The sequence below is a fragment of the Myotis brandtii genome, unplaced genomic scaffold (genome assembly GCF_000412655.1).
Source record: "Myotis brandtii unplaced genomic scaffold, ASM41265v1 scaffold325, whole genome shotgun sequence".
Lineage (NCBI taxonomy): Eukaryota > Metazoa > Chordata > Mammalia > Chiroptera > Vespertilionidae > Myotis > Myotis brandtii.
The window spans coordinates 1,983,563-1,998,996 of record NW_005362486.1 but is presented as its reverse complement, the minus strand read 5'-3'; the positions used below and the strand labels follow the sequence as shown (position 1 = coordinate 1,998,996).

The 15,434-nt window shown below is 39.9% G+C and overlaps 2 protein-coding genes across 7 annotated transcripts in view; one reads left to right on the top strand and one right to left on the bottom strand.

The window, feature by feature from the left end:
• HYLS1 (hydrolethalus syndrome 1) overlaps window positions 1-12,442 on the top strand; it is a 13,993-nt gene extending 1,551 nt beyond the window's left edge. The window contains exons 2-3 of the mRNA XM_005870898.2: window positions 9,721-9,838; window positions 11,075-12,442. Coding sequence (XP_005870960.1) covers window positions 9,825-9,838; window positions 11,075-12,053 — 993 coding nt within the window. The 5' untranslated portion in view covers window positions 9,721-9,824 and the 3' untranslated portion in view covers window positions 12,054-12,442. The remainder of the gene's footprint in view (window positions 1-9,720; window positions 9,839-11,074) is intronic.
• On the bottom strand, window positions 6,093-14,569 carry PUS3 (pseudouridylate synthase 3). 6 transcript variants are annotated; one of them, XM_005870891.2, is made up of 6 exons: window positions 14,278-14,569; window positions 12,497-12,599; window positions 8,587-9,007; window positions 7,908-8,473; window positions 6,849-7,039; window positions 6,093-6,710 (listed from the first exon to the last, which is right to left on the bottom strand). In XM_005870891.2, exons 3-6 carry the CDS (start codon window positions 8,959-8,961, stop codon window positions 6,400-6,402), a joined length of 1,443 nt encoding a protein of 480 aa, XP_005870953.1. In that variant the 5' UTR covers window positions 8,962-9,007; window positions 12,497-12,599; window positions 14,278-14,569; the 3' UTR covers window positions 6,093-6,399. The 6 variants fall into 6 exon arrangements, with proteins under 6 accessions (XP_005870953.1, XP_005870952.1, XP_005870957.1 ...); XM_005870890.2 differs by lacking the exon at window positions 12,497-12,599; XM_005870895.2 differs by lacking the exon at window positions 12,497-12,599 and having other exon boundaries at window positions 8,587-9,003.
• Window positions 14,570-15,434: the final 865 nt, after the last annotated feature.

Sequence of the window (15,434 nt, the reverse complement as noted above, 5' to 3'; positions counted from 1 at the left end):
GGAGGTTGGCGGGGGCCGATCAGGGCCCAGATTGTTATAGCGACTGGTTGTTCCAGTCGTTGTGTCTTCCGGCCGCTTGGCTTTTATATATATAGATTAAACATCTTTTTCTATGTTTATTATTTTTTTGGTAAATCATTTATCTTATTTTGCTGGTGTATATACCTTTTTATTTATTAGCTTTCTAGAGGAATTTAAGTGAGCAATTTTGAACCTGGTACAAATATTTTCCCCAGTTTGTTGTCTCTTTCAATTACAGTTCTTTTTTAGGGTATTTTTTTTGTTTTGCTTTGTTCTAATTTTGTGGTACATAGAGCTGCATGCTTACCCTCCCCAAAGGTAGAGGAATTTGCTTTAACTCTGCAGTAGCCTCCCTGTAATAGAATACTGACCCAATGTACCCCATCCACCCTTGGAATCCTTTTTCTTGACATTAGCTAAACCTGGGACACAAAATTGCTTAAGATTTTTGAAGAGACGATACCTTGGGGTATTCTGCTTAATACTGTCTGTAATTCTTGTCCTGGCCTATGCTTTCTCTGCTCGCCTGTGCTCAGCTGTAACAGGGGAGTCTGGCAGGACACACAGCAACCTCCTCTCAGTTTAGGAGGGCTGTCCTGAGTATAGGGCTGCCCTTAAAGGCACGAGAGGACAATTTAAGATGAAGAAAAAAATATATAGTCTGTAATTTTTCAAAATATAAGGTGTTCTGGCCTCTATATAAGTTTCCTTATAAGAAAAAAGATTATCAGGTCTTTATATTACAAAGAGTTTCTCTTTGATATAAAGAACTGACAGTTACCTGTGGGCCCTATTAAAGTTTGATTTTATTATTTCAAATACCTACCCTCATATATATGTTCAAAAGGAATGGGAGTGTGGTATAATTAAAATGCAAATAAGATAACATGTTAGTCACATGTTAGTTAGCAGTGATTTTCAACTGCTGTGCCACAGCACACTGGTGTGCCACAAGAATTTTTAAAACATGCAATACTTGTTTCCTCAGGGGCACTGACCTCTTTTCTCTTAGATTGTAAAAAATAAAAAAATAAAAAAATGACAACAGCCAACACAATAGCAGTCCAGTGCGAATGAATAAAAATTATACCTATTTTTGTCAGATCAGCAAAAAATATTTTTTTTGGTGTGCCGCAGAATTTTAGTAGTTAATGTGTGCCAGGAGATGTAGATGAAAATCACTACTGTATAGTATAGCACATAAAACAATCTCTTTGGCCCTGACCGGTTTGGCTCAGTGGATAGAGCGTTGGCCTTCCGACTGAAGAGTCCCAGGTTCGATTCCGGTCAAGGGCATGTATCTTGGTTTCGGGCACATCCCCAGGAGGGGGTGTGCAGGAGGCAGCTGATGGATGTTTCTGTCTCATCAATGTTTCTGACTCTCTATCCCTCTCCCTTCCTCTCTGTAAAAAAAAATCAATAAAATATATATTTTTAAAAACCCCAACAATCTCTTTGGCTTTAGTGTTGGAACTCCTCCTCACCCAGATTCCTATTCCATTTCTGTCCCTGCTTTATTCTCTGCTTATCTTTTTAGAAGGTAGGTTTGTATTGCATAAACATTGAAATGGTGTACTTCTCACAAAGCTCCATTTTGTTTATGTATTTATTGACATATAAAATCTCATTTAAAGTTCAAAACCTATTGAAATAATTCCTTCCATTTTGTAGTGAAGAAAGTAAAATCTAAGTCCTACTTGACTTCTAACAGTTATTTCCCTACCATGGGTCAGAGACTTCGAATTTATGCAAACATTTCCTCATATAACTGAAGTAATTCTGCAAAGTTACAGTTTGGGATTTCTCTCTCGCGTCTATGATGATTGTCCTGAGTTTTTTCCCTATGGTAACCACCTAAAATAATGTCACTAAAAGCTTATTCTAGGTTTGATATAGTATCACCTACTGGAAATGATTCACTTAAGACCTAAGACCTTGATCCTCTACTCTTTGCTTCTATAGACTCTCCCAAACATGACGTTTTATTTACTGCTTTCTGTCCCATGTATACTTTCTTTAGAGTTGATTTTTAAAAATAAGGAGTAATTTATTTTAATTTTTCTCTTTGTTTTTTGTTAATCTTCACCTGAGGGTATTTTTTCCCATTGATTTTTAGAGAGTGTAAGGGGGTGGGGAGAGAGAAGCATTGATTTGTTGTTCCGCTTACTTGTGCATTCTTTGGTTGATTCTTGTATGTGCCCTGACAGGAGATCAAACCTGCAACCTTGGCCTATTGGGACAACACTCTAACCAACTGAGCTATGGGCCAGGGTTCTTTCTTTCCAATTGCAATTGATGTTCAATATTATTTTACATTTGTTTCAGGTGTACAGCATATTGGTTAGGCAATTATAATTTACAACGTGATCCCCCTGATAATTCTAGTGCCCTCCTGGTACCATCCATAGTTATTACAATGTTATGGACCATATTCCCTATCATCCCCGCGACTGTTTTGTAGCTTCTTAGCCCCTTCACCTTTTTCACCCCGTTCTCCCACCCTCTGCCCATCTGGCAACCCTTAGTTTGTTCTCTGCATCTATGAATCTGTTTTCTGTTATGTTGTGTTCTTTAGATTCTACATAAAAGTGACATCATATGGTATTTGTCTATTTAACTTATTTCACTTGCAAGGGATAAGATTTCATTCTTTTTTTATGGCCGAGTAATATTCCATTGTATATATAGTTTTTTTTAAATCCACTATTGATGGGTACTTGTGTGGCTTCCGAATTTTGGCTATTGTAAGAAACTCTGCATATATCTTTTCCAATTAGTGTTTTGGATTTCTTTGGATATATTCCCAGAAGTGGAAATACTGGGTTATGAAGTAGTTCTATTTTTAACTTTTTAAAGAACATCCACAGTTTTCCATAGTAACTATAACAATTTGCAATCCCATCAACAATACAAGTTGACATATACTTCACTTGCTTATACTATTTAAATTCTAAACCCGGGACTCTCTCAGTGAAGTCTAATATGTCTGTAGCCTGCCCACTACTAAGTTTGTGCACTTACACAGCATGTTTACTATTTATGTTAGTGTTGTTTCTAATTGTCCCATATGTTAGTTATGTTTTAGCTACCAGCTTGAGGATATAGAGCATATTTTTATACCTGGAGTTTTCAACATAGGTAGGAACATGCTCTTTGTTGGTTGGTAAATAAAATGTTGGATCTCATATAGTATAATCATGATTGTGGATAAGTAATACACTCTGCAATGATGAAACTTGTTATACTGAGGCAGAAGGTCTGAGTTCATTTACTTGATGTTTATTATCATTTTGTTAATTCTCTGAGGATATTTTTTCCCATTGCTTTTCAGAGAGAGGGGCAGGGAAGAAGAAAGAGAGAGAGAGAGAGAGAGAGAGAGAGAGAGAGAGAGAGAGGAGAGAGAGAGAAACACTGATGTGAAAGAGACATTGGACGGGGTGGGGGGAGGCAGGAAAAAACCCACAACCCAGGTATGTGCCCCATGACTCTGGTTTGTGGGCTGATGGTCTAACCCAGTGATGGCGAACCTTTTGAGCTCGGCGTGTCAGCATTTTGAAAAACCCTAACTTAACTCTGATGCTGTGTCACATATAGAAATTTTTTGATATTTGCAACCATAGTAAAACAAAGACATATTTTTGATATTTATTTTATATATTTAAATGCTATTTAACAAAGAAAAATCAACCAAAAAAATGAGTTTGCGTGTCACCTCTGACAAGCGTGTCATAGGTTTGCCATCACTGGTCTAACCACTGAGCAAGGAAGAGGAAGAGGAAGAGAGAGAGATAGAAACATCAATGAAAGAGAAACATCATCAATCGGTTGCCGCTTGGGGATCAAGTTCGCAACCCAGGCATGTGCCTTGACCGGGAATCGAACCCGTAACTACCTGGTTCATGGATCGATGCTCAACCACTGAGCCACACCAGCCCAGCTCAACTCCTTATTTTTGTTGTTGTTAATCCTCACCAGAGAATATTTTTTCCATTGATTTTTAGAGTAGAAGGGGGGGGGGGGAACACTTTTGAATAAATATTGGTGTTTATAAGAAATATTTTGAGGGTTAATTATCAACTTAGAGAACAAGCAAAACCCTGCCTCATTTTCATGTCCCAGTGTGTCTTAGATGTGCTTTACATCTGAACGCTGGGAGTTCTGGCGGCCTCCCTACTTGTGAACCTCACAGTCATTCACCCAAAGTCCTTTTGCTTCTCTTTTCTTAATCTCAAATTAATGTTCTTCTCTCTGTACCCCTTACTACAAATCTAATCTAGGCCATCAATTTCCTTGATTACTCCAACAGCCTCCTAATTGGTCCTACTGTCTTGCCCTCTTCCAGTCCACAGTATACACAGAGCAATATTTGTGCTACACAATTCTGGCTTTTTAATTCCCCCCCACCCCCACCCCAGTGGTTCCTCAAGATAAAAGTCTAAGCATTTTTAGGAAGGCCTACAAGGCTCTGTGGATAGGACCCTTGCTTACCTTTCTAAACTGTGCAAATGTTGTCATCTTAACTCTGCTCCCATCTGTTCTACACGATTCAGCTTGGAGATCTCTATCAGAGCTTTCCTTAAATCTCTAGGCCAGGGGTTGGTAAACTGCATGGCCTGTTTTCTTTATGGCCTGTGGGCTAACAGTGTTTTATTATATGTGTAAAATATTTAAAAAAAAATACATACAACAAAGACCATTTGTGGCTCAGACAGCACTAAACTGATAAGCTTTGTAAGAGATGCGATGCCTCATTCAGTTTTGCAACCATAGTAAAACAAAGACATATTTTTGATATTTATTTTATATATTTAAATGCTATTTAACAAAGAAAAATCAACCAAAAAAATGAGTTTGCGTGTCACCTCTGACAAGCGTGTCATAGGTTTGCCATCACTGGTCTAACCACTGAGCAAGGAAGAGGAAGAGGAAGAGAGAGAGATAGAAACATCAATGAAAGAGAAACATCATCAATCGGTTGCCGCTTGGGGATCAAGTTCGCAACCCAGGCATGTGCCTTGACCGGGAATCGAACCCGTAACTACCTGGTTCATGGATCGATGCTCAACCACTGAGCCACACCAGCCCAGCTCAACTCCTTATTTTTGTTGTTGTTAATCCTCACCAGAGAATATTTTTTCCATTGATTTTTAGAGTAGAAGGGGGGGGGGAACACTTTTGAATAAATATTGGTGTTTATAAGAAATATTTTGAGGGTTAATTATCAACTTAGAGAACAAGCAAAACCCTGCCTCATTTTCATGTCCCAGTGTGTCTTAGATGTGCTTTACATCTGAACGCTGGGAGTTCTGGCGGCCTCCCTACTTGTGAACCTCACAGTCATTCACCCAAAGTCCTTTTGCTTCTCTTTTCTTAATCTCAAATTAATGTTCTTCTCTCTGTACCCCTTACTACAAATCTAATCTAGGCCATCAATTTCCTTGATTACTCCAACAGCCTCCTAATTGGTCCTACTGTCTTGCCCTCTTCCAGTCCACAGTATACACAGAGCAATATTTGTGCTACACAATTCTGGCTTTTTAATTCCCCCCCACCCCCACCCCAGTGGTTCCTCAAGATAAAAGTCTAAGCATTTTTAGGAAGGCCTACAAGGCTCTGTGGATAGGACCCTTGCTTACCTTTCTAAACTGTGCAAATGTTGTCATCTTAACTCTGCTCCCATCTGTTCTACACGATTCAGCTTGGAGATCTCTATCAGAGCTTTCCTTAAATCTCTAGGCCAGGGGTTGGTAAACTGCATGGCCTGTTTTCTTTATGGCCTGTGGGCTAACAGTGTTTTATTATATGTGTAAAATATTTAAAAAAAAATACATACAACAAAGACCATTTGTGGCTCAGACAGCACTAAACTGATAAGCTTTGTAAGAGATGCGATGCCTCATTCAGTTAGGTCACTGTCAGGTAGTATTGTGCCTGGCAGTGCAAAAATTTATCAAATATTTGACTAAATTTTATTTTTTTAATTTGTCCTAGAAAACAAGACACCCGGGCATGCTCTTCATGCTAATTCAGATGGGTAATGAATATCTCATTTGCTTTTAAAAAGGATAGACACTTGCAGGATCAGGTTTAATGAATTTGAACATGAGGCACAGGTTTCCAGGTGTATGTAAATACATCTTTATTTTCCATCTGCTTTTTGCTTCTTCCATCTCTTAATCCTTTTGGACAGGAATGAATGTTTGATTTCCAGTTGAAGCTTGAACATCCTTAAATAGGGCGTATGGTCTGTTTGGTTTTGTTCTTTTAAGAGCTGATCATCAGAATTCTAGGACTTATTGCAGTAAATATTGTATTTCCTTTTTACCCACCTACCATTAGCTAGTTGTTGCCTCCTAGGTCCTGGAGAGTTTTCTGTGGTTAAAGGATGCTTTTAATTTCTGTATCAACACAGACTCTCTTTGTTGGTTTCTCTGAAATAGTATTTTCTTCTTCTAGTGTGTCATTACACTCCCTTTTGGCTTTTGTTTCTGTCTCATTGAATAAACGCGGGTATTCAATGCGTCCCCTACGTACGCAGTGCTGGATCCGGGATTCCAGTCCTTGGCATTTAGGACGATCCATTAGGGGCTTATATGTGCGCATTTTCACTCCTTCTACAAAGGCACTGGTCTGCTTTATGACACAGGGCTTAACATTTCTCCATTCTATTACTTCATCCGTCTCTGTTCCTATAATATGTACAATCAGTCATTACATGAATACTTTACCACAATAGAATCACCTCCAAACTTTATATAAATCTACCTCCCCATAACCATGTATAATTTTGGTACTGATAATTTTACCCGTGGATTTCCCTATCATACCTGTCTCACAGGGCACAGCAACAGACTCGAGTCCTTGCAGCATACTATACAACACGTGAGTCTTAACAGCTTGATTAGCCCACTGTTGTTGTAGGTAGGTTATATTGAACTCCTGAACCTCCTGGTCATAGAGCCACTTGATATTTTCAAACTTACAGTCATACAAGACTAGAGGAAATTCAACAGCCATACTAGAGAGGAGACAAAACAGCATGAGAATACATAGCAGCCATCCAACAGTTCTTGAAAAACAAGGTTAGCTGGGTTAAAAGGAGGGGGAAAACTTTGTCAATATTAAGTATCTAATAGTTAAGAAAATACAGCACTACCCCTAACCTTTCACAACATTCTAACTAAAAAACAAACAAACAACAAACCATGGGGCAACTGCTTGGTCTATACTGGGGTACATTTCAATGGTAACAAGTCACCTACAAGTGAGTTCACTTGGCTCCACCATATGGCTATAAAATTTAAAATAGCTGGTGGTATTTTTCCAAACTAGTCAATTCTGCATAGTATGAAGAAACTTAAACATTTCACTGCTTACGAATGAGTTATTGGTCTGTCTGACCTCAGCCTGTTCTCAAAAGGAAAGTTAGCTGTTTTTCCTACTTTTCCTACCATTTCAGAAACTGAAAATTAGGAAAAATTCCAAAGTAGTAGTATGATTACTCTATAATACAAAAGAAGCAAGATTTAAATATGAATAGTTTGAATGCTTACTGTTTAACTTTAGCAGAACCTAACAATACTTCTTAACATAAATTCAGTGGGGGTGGGGGGATGTAGAAATGAATGTGCTTTTATTTAAGAGGCCTGGTCCAAACACCTATTTCTTATTTCTGGGATAGGAGTGTAACAGGAGAAAATTCAAAGATACCACTCCCTCTTACATGTTCATAACATTTTACAAGTTAGACTGAAAACTTCATGAAGAAAGACTCAGTGACTTAGTTATTCAGACAATTGTGGGAATAGAAAGATACATTAGAATATATTTCAAAATAATCTAAAAGCAATGGCTGTTTTTAAATATATATTTATACTTAAATTTACCTGTATTGAGGTTTCTGGGGATTTTTCTCTATGTTTAGCAGCTCGTCGATAATCTCTGGCTTCTCCATTCCTTGGCCAATCAGAAAAAGGATAGCCATCATACAGCGGACTTGATGATAAAGGAATGCCTGGCCAGTCACTTCAAACTGACATAACTGAAAAGGTTCTTGCCATCTGTCCTCAGCCAGACTCTGGCCCACTAGCTGTACTTGAGCAGACAGAATAGTCCTCTGAAAATTAATCACTCCATTGGCTACATCCATTTTACATAAGTTCCTAAAATCATGTGTGCCGACATACTTCTGAGCTGCACAGTTCATGGTTACAATGTCTAAATCAGCACGAGGGAAAAAGTAGCGGTAAGTCCGCTCAAGACAACTGAACCTAGCACTGAAGCTGGGCTCTACAGGGGCCCAGGCCAATACACGGATGTCTGGAGGGAGCACCCGATTGAGAATGTGAGTGTAACGGATCTCTTTGGCATCATCGTTGACTTCATCTTTTAAATTAAAATCCTCTGAATCCCTGCCCTTCGGAAAGTGAGAACGAACGTCAAGAGAAATCACCTGTGGAATTAGAGAAAGATAATTTGTTAGAGATACAAATAAAGAGTCCTCAGTATGTACACCTAGAATATATTGGTATTGCTTGCTTTGAGAAACAGCTTAGTGGTCCTTACCTGTCCAAAGGCACTAACTCCTTTGTCTGTTCGCCCACACCGGTGATACTTGGATGTCTGTCTGCTTTCTACTAGTCGAGTCTTCGTTAGAGCCTCAAACAGTTTCTCCTCAATAGTGTTGTTTGTGTTTTCCTGACTGGCAAAGCCCTGGTATCCCCAGCCCAGATAGGCTATCTTTAGGGCTACATGTCTTTGACCATGAGCACTGAAGTCAAATGCACGCTTAGCTTTTCTAGCTCCTGAAGAATTTTCTCTAGCATTTGAGTCCTTTGTGTTGGCCTGTTCTTTTTTAAGTCTTTCTATCTCCTGCTCTAGTTCTTGTACTCTTTTTAGGAGTTTGTCAGTCTGGGTTCTGTCTGTGTCATTTTCAGCCATGATAAGACAACTCCAGGAATAAATGAATCATAAGGGTCCGCACTACCTGAAAAAAGAGTAAAAAGGATACAGTTTTAGTGTTGGTTCCTTTGATCATGTCAGTAGCTTTCAATTATGTTCAAATAGAATCTAAGAGTTAATTTAATGCCTTAAGTAGACTTTTGCTTTGCCCAGGGATACAAGATTACCTTAATTATTAGGGTTGACCATCCACAGATGATATTCTTTTTCATCTGTGTAGCCAATTTAAAGGGGAAAAGGAAAGTAGTATCATAAATGTTTGGCTAGCATTGTTAAGGTTTCAATTGTCAGAATTTAAGGAAAATGACTGTAAATTTCATATCTCTATTCTGTAGCTGAGATGATTAGGGACTGTTGTTACTGATATTTTCCCCCTAAAACATTCCCTTTTGACTTCTCATTACATGTGTTGAATCTTTCCCATCAAAATCTGTTGATATGGCCCTGGTGGTGTGGCTCAGTTGGTTGGAATATCATTCTGTACACCAAAAATGTGGCAGGTTTGATTCCTGGTCAGGGCACATATCCAGGTTGTGGGTTCGATCTCTGGTCATGGCACATGTGGAAGGTAACCGATCAATGTTCTCTTTCTTGCCCTTACTCTCTTTAAAAGTTTTTAAAAAGAGAGATCTTTTGATATGGAATATATGTCTACTGTGAGTGTCTACCGCTTTCCAGTATCAGATAAAACTAGTAGCTTACATGTCCTGTCATCTAATACGAATTTCTGTCTTAAAGGTGGTACAATAGAAGCTAGCCTGATTGAAGAAATTTGTCAATGATTGTACTTTATATTGGAAGTAGAACCTGGAGTCAAGATTTTCCCACTTTAAACCATTTTGATGGCAGAAAGAAGGTAATTAAGCATCGTGATCCTTTTTAAAGTCAAATTTAATGCATGTTCTAAAAAAAAAAATTATCTGAGGACAACTGTACTACATCCTTAAAAATGGTACTAGATAATCTATGACTGATGGCTATTTTAGGTAATAGAAGATCATCTACACATCTGTACTAAGGCTGACTATGTAATTTAAGTCTGGGTAGCTCATTTTGTTTTTTGTCCTTTGAGTTTCTATATCTATGATAGATTAAAAGTTTACATTTAAAACATATAACTATAAAAGTGCTAGAAGAAAACATGAAATAACTTTGTTAAAATCTTAAGAGTGGGAAAGGGCATTTATGCTTGCACAAGTATGTAAAAATTTGTAAGATACACATTGTAACATTCATTTTTTAACAACAAAAGACTGTAAGCCTACAAAAAATCAATCATGGACTAGCTGAAAAATTACAGTACATCCATACATTGTAATTCTATGCAAATCATTGTACTAGCTGTGTAATCTTGGGCTAAGGTATTTCATCTCTCTGACTCTGTGAAAAGATAATCAGAGTACCTACCCAGTTATGAGGATTGCATGAATGAATACTAGTATAAAGCACACAGAACAGTGTTGGATACATGAAGTGTCCTTCTCAGTACAAGTTACATAATGGTCATTAAGCCCAATGCCCTATATCATGTAATCTTAAGCTTTTCTTATGCTAAAACTCACCTGTCCTGTCCTGTGAGCTACTAAAGGTGGCAAGGGCTAGCAGGCAGTAGAAAGTAGGAGTGAATAAGAAGAGGGTGGAAATGAAAGCAGGATTCTCCAGCCCAGCTGGTGTGGCTCAGTGGTTGAGCGTCATCCTATGAACCAGGAGGTTAGGGTTTGATTCCCCGTCAGGCACAAACTGGGGTTGTGGGCTTCATCTGATCCCCAGTAGGGGGCCTGTAAGAGCAGTCGACCGAACATCTCTCATTATGTTTCTCTCTTTCCCTTACTCTCTGAAATCAATAAAAATGTATTAAAAAAACACACAAGAGACCAATATTTGAATGTTTTAAAAAATAAAGCAGGATTCTCCAGAACTCAGTTAATGCTCCTGCAAACTGTTCCCATACTATCTTGTACTAATCTGTAATATTTAACTATTACAGTTATGATTGCCTTAGCTATTTTTCATTTCACTGACAAAAAGGGAGTGAACAGTTTGTGAGATAGAAATTTATTATTAGAAAACTGATCAGTGTTTTCTCTTGCAGAAGGCCCTCCAATGTGAGGGAAGCAATGGAGGAACTCATGGGACCTAGTGGACAAAACTGGGCCAATATGGATCCAGAAGAACAAATGTTAGCGGCTGCTACAGCTTTCACCCAGATTTGTGCAGGGCAGGGTGAGGGAGATGTCAGGAGAGAAGCCTGGCCTACCCAATATGATCCTTACAGCAAAGCTTCAGGAACCCAGTATCCCTACAGCAAAGCTTCAGGAACCCAATACGATCCCTACAGCAAAGCTTCAATAACCCCAGGAAAGCAACATGCTCTTCCCATGCACCTGCAGTACCCACATGCGAAAAGTAACGTCACCTCAGAAACAGTCTCAGAGGCCTCCCAGAGACTCCGCAAGCCAGTGATGAAGAGAAAGGTGCTGCGTAGGAAGCCCGATGGGGAAGTATTAGTGACAGATGAGTCCATTATCAGTGAATCAGAGTCTGGTACAGAAATTGATATGGATCTCTGGGCTTTAAGACAAAGGCTGATGAACCTTCAGTTCCCGAAAGACAGCGAGTCCCCTGTTGATGCTTCAGAAAAACTTAATCTACCACATGAATACCAAGATCAGCTCAATGGCTATCTACAAAGAGAAGGAATGGGCCCTCCAGCTTATGAACAAGACCTGATAGTTGCCAGCCGACCAAAGTCCTTTATTCTCCCAAGGCTGGACCAGTTAAGCCGAAACCGGGGCAAGATAGACCGGGTAGCCCGCTATTTTGAGTACAAACGAGACTGGGACTCAATGCGATTACCTGGTGAAGACCATAGGAAGGAATTACGCTGGGGTGTCCGAGAGCAGATGCTTTGTCGAGCAGAACCCCAGTCCAAGCCTCAGCACATATATGTTCCGAACAATTATCTAGTACCAACTGAAAAGAAAAGATCTGCCCTTTGTTGGGGTATTCGTTGTGACCTTGCAAATGGTGTCATGCCCAGGAAGCTTCCCTTCCCTCTTTCTCCGTCTTAAGTCTTTTTTTTTTTTAACCTCTCACAGGATTGTTTGGGATAACATGGCATTTTATATCTTTTATTTAAATAGAAACAACTAGAAAGACCATGGTACATTATAGAGTAAGGACTTCACCCATCATTGGTTTTTCCTAGGAATATATCACACTGGTATCAGGTGCCACTTAACTGCCAAATTACCACTCTCAAACCCAGCAATGCAAGAGAAGTCACGCCAGAGAAAGAAAACACCTGGTCTCTACTGTCAGATTAGTAAGCAAAGTCAGCTAACACTGTTTCTGCTCTATATTCTCTTTACCTTTGACCAGCGTGAGTTGCTGTTTTTAATAATGTGTTTTTAAAGTTGCTGGGCATTAAGCTTATCCATTAAAGAATTTTGGAAATTTGTGGACTTGACCTCATTTTTACTTAAATACTTGCCAAAGTAAGACGATCTCAAACCTGAGTTATGAGTTTGCTTCCAGTTGTACTCCCCGTCATACTCTCATCGCCTAAACAATGCGAGCCAGAGGGAAGGAACAAAACCTGCCCTTCACACACAAACCTAAAGGAAAGAAGAAAGGAACAGCACAGCTATCCTCTATTAGTAAATCCAGAGAACTGTTAAATATCTTTTTAATAGGTGCTCAACAGCCGCACTATTTAACATACAGAATTCTAGCGCAAGCTTTGTTTCAAAATTATTGAAATGTTTTGCCCGAACTTTTATAAGATGCCACTGAGGTTGTCTTAGAAATATGCCTGTCACTTGATGGCTATTCCCACTCTGCAACAGAACTTCAAACTGCTAACATCTGGAACTAGATGCAGACAAAAAAAGTGAATCTGACCTATTTGGGTACAAACCAAAACACTAATTTTGCTCACTTAAATTGGATCTTCTTGTTCTTGACTCTAATCCAGGGGTGGGCAAACTTTTTGACTGAGGGCCACAATGGGTTCTTAAACTGGACCGGAGGGCCGGAACAAAAGCATGGATGGAGTGTTTGTGTGAACTAATATAAATTCAAAGTAAACATCATTACATAAAAGGGTACGGTCTTTTTTTTTTTTTAGTTTTATTCATTTCAAACGGGCCAGATCTGGCCCTCGGGCCGTAGTTTGCCCATGGCTGCAATCCAATGAGGAACATCTACAAACTGAAGATTGTCTATTTTAACATAAGACAAGAGTAGTGATAGAAATAGTTTGCTAGTTCAAAGAAAAACAGCTATGTGACAAAAATGAATAACCTTGACCTATCTGCTAAAATACATTTTCTCCTTAATGTTTAAGCTACACCATTCATTCACTCAGTTCCACCTCTAGGCATTTGTCAGCAAAATAATCAGTGACTCAAAGACATGTACTGCAAGTAAGTAAAAACTGCAAGCCACAATGGTGAGGTTATTGAGTAGAACATTAGTCAATGAGAATCATGGGAAGCTAATGGGAAATGCAAATTAAGTGAAAAATTATGCAGTAGAATCTCAGTCTTACACTTTCCCCCCCCCCCCCCCCCCCCCAACAGACACACAGCACAAGGAAAGATTAAAACCTAACACTGGGTAGTGAGATTAAAGGTAGTTTTTATTTTCTTTAAATCTATATATTTTTAAGAGTTAAAAGCCACATATTTTTATATGCAAATTACAGCAAAATGCTCAAATGATTTACCTTTATATATCTCAAAGCCCAAAAGTTTTCGAAGTGATTATCTAGTTCAACCCTTTATTTAACCAAAGAACCAGTCCAAAGGGTGTAAGGGCGGAGTAATGAGATTTGTGGCTAGAGGAAGAGGAGAGCCCCAGTCGCCTGAGTCAGTACAGTGCCTTGTCCCTTCTCTGGGTGAAGTACAGTTCCCAAGCGGACACCTAACACCGGGAAGGGGGCTGCCAAATGACCACACACAGGTATTCGTGCGTGCGCCACGCATTGCCAGTAAGCACTAAAGCAGTCATTGTGTTGAACTTTTTTAAAGTTAAAAAGATTTTAATCTCGAAAATATTAGTAACTAGTGGAGTAGTAGAAAGGGCAGTCCCATGATAAATTTAACTCTAAACCAACGAGGAAAGGAGGGGGTAATACCCACAGGATCAGAAAACCGGAACCTCTGATCACTAATATCGGAGAGCAATCCCCCAAACGACCCGAAAAATGTCGCCATGCCTTCCTCCCACCCCACAACCTACCGGGATCCCGCCCAGTACCAGCATTTTGTTTTATGCGCAAACAACTCTCACCGAGGCAGCAGAGGCTTCACTCCACAGTCCAAGGACCCTCTAAGAATCGAATTCAAGTAACAGCTCCTCCTGTGGCAAGTTTCCGCGAGGAGCTCGAAGAAGCACTGAACACACACACACGTCCCACTCCCGTAAACCGGCACTTTCCTGGAAAGATCGAGGTATGAAAAGAGAGCGGGGAAGAGAGAAACGTCCAACTACTTGTCCATCCGTCCGTTCCTCTTCTGTAGGACCCAGAAAAAAACCCACCCCCCAAGCCCCACGTTTACATTCCGATCTTGGGCCAACAGGCTTTTCGCGAGACAGGAAGCTGTCAATTTGCGTTTCCCGGGCGCGCTCGGGGGCTCATGGGAGTTGTAGTCCAGCTTTGTGGGAAATGTAGTTCTAAGAGCAGGGGTGCAAGCTTGACGTGGAAACCAGCCTAGTGTTTCCTAGTCTGACCACCGTTTCTCCACCTCAGGCCTGGCATAGTACAAGAACAAAGAGACAAATGGTAGTGCGCTAAAATAATAGATCAGTAACCAAAGGTCTGCCACCTTTATACGAAAACTAAAAGAACCCGGCTCTGGCTCAATTATATACCTATTTAAATTCGTAGAAAGTTACCACTGCGAGACAAAACAAGAGGGGAAAAAAAAACAGACCAAAAAAAAGTTTACTACTAGAACCCAATGTAAGAGCTGAACAGGATTTAACAGCTGGGAATCTGGCTTCAGCACCACGGAGAGAGTATAACTAGAGTTTTGTAGGTTTTTCCAGAGACTGATCCAAATCTCAAGATTCCGGTTAGAAAAAAAAAGGGGGGAAGGGGGGGGGGGGGGGGGGGATCTGGTTCTTTTGTCAAAGTCCAGCAGTCAGTAGAAGGATTATATCCCAGATTATGCGGTGCCGGGAGGAGGTGGTGGCTGTACCACGAGGGACAGGTTTCCCAGGATCGCTTTAGCTAGGGCTCACATCAGAATTAGAATTACAATGAACATAAGCCGGTCTGTGCAGGCATCACAGGCGTTTAGGAGCAGAGGCGGAAGTTAGGACCTGAAGGGCTTTCCTTCCCCTCTGCATCCTCCGCGCTGGACTTCAGTTGTCAGATGAAACGAACCCTTTTTGACCATCCATTTTCCCAGCAGTTCGCCGCCTTTCCGACTTCTTGTCACCTA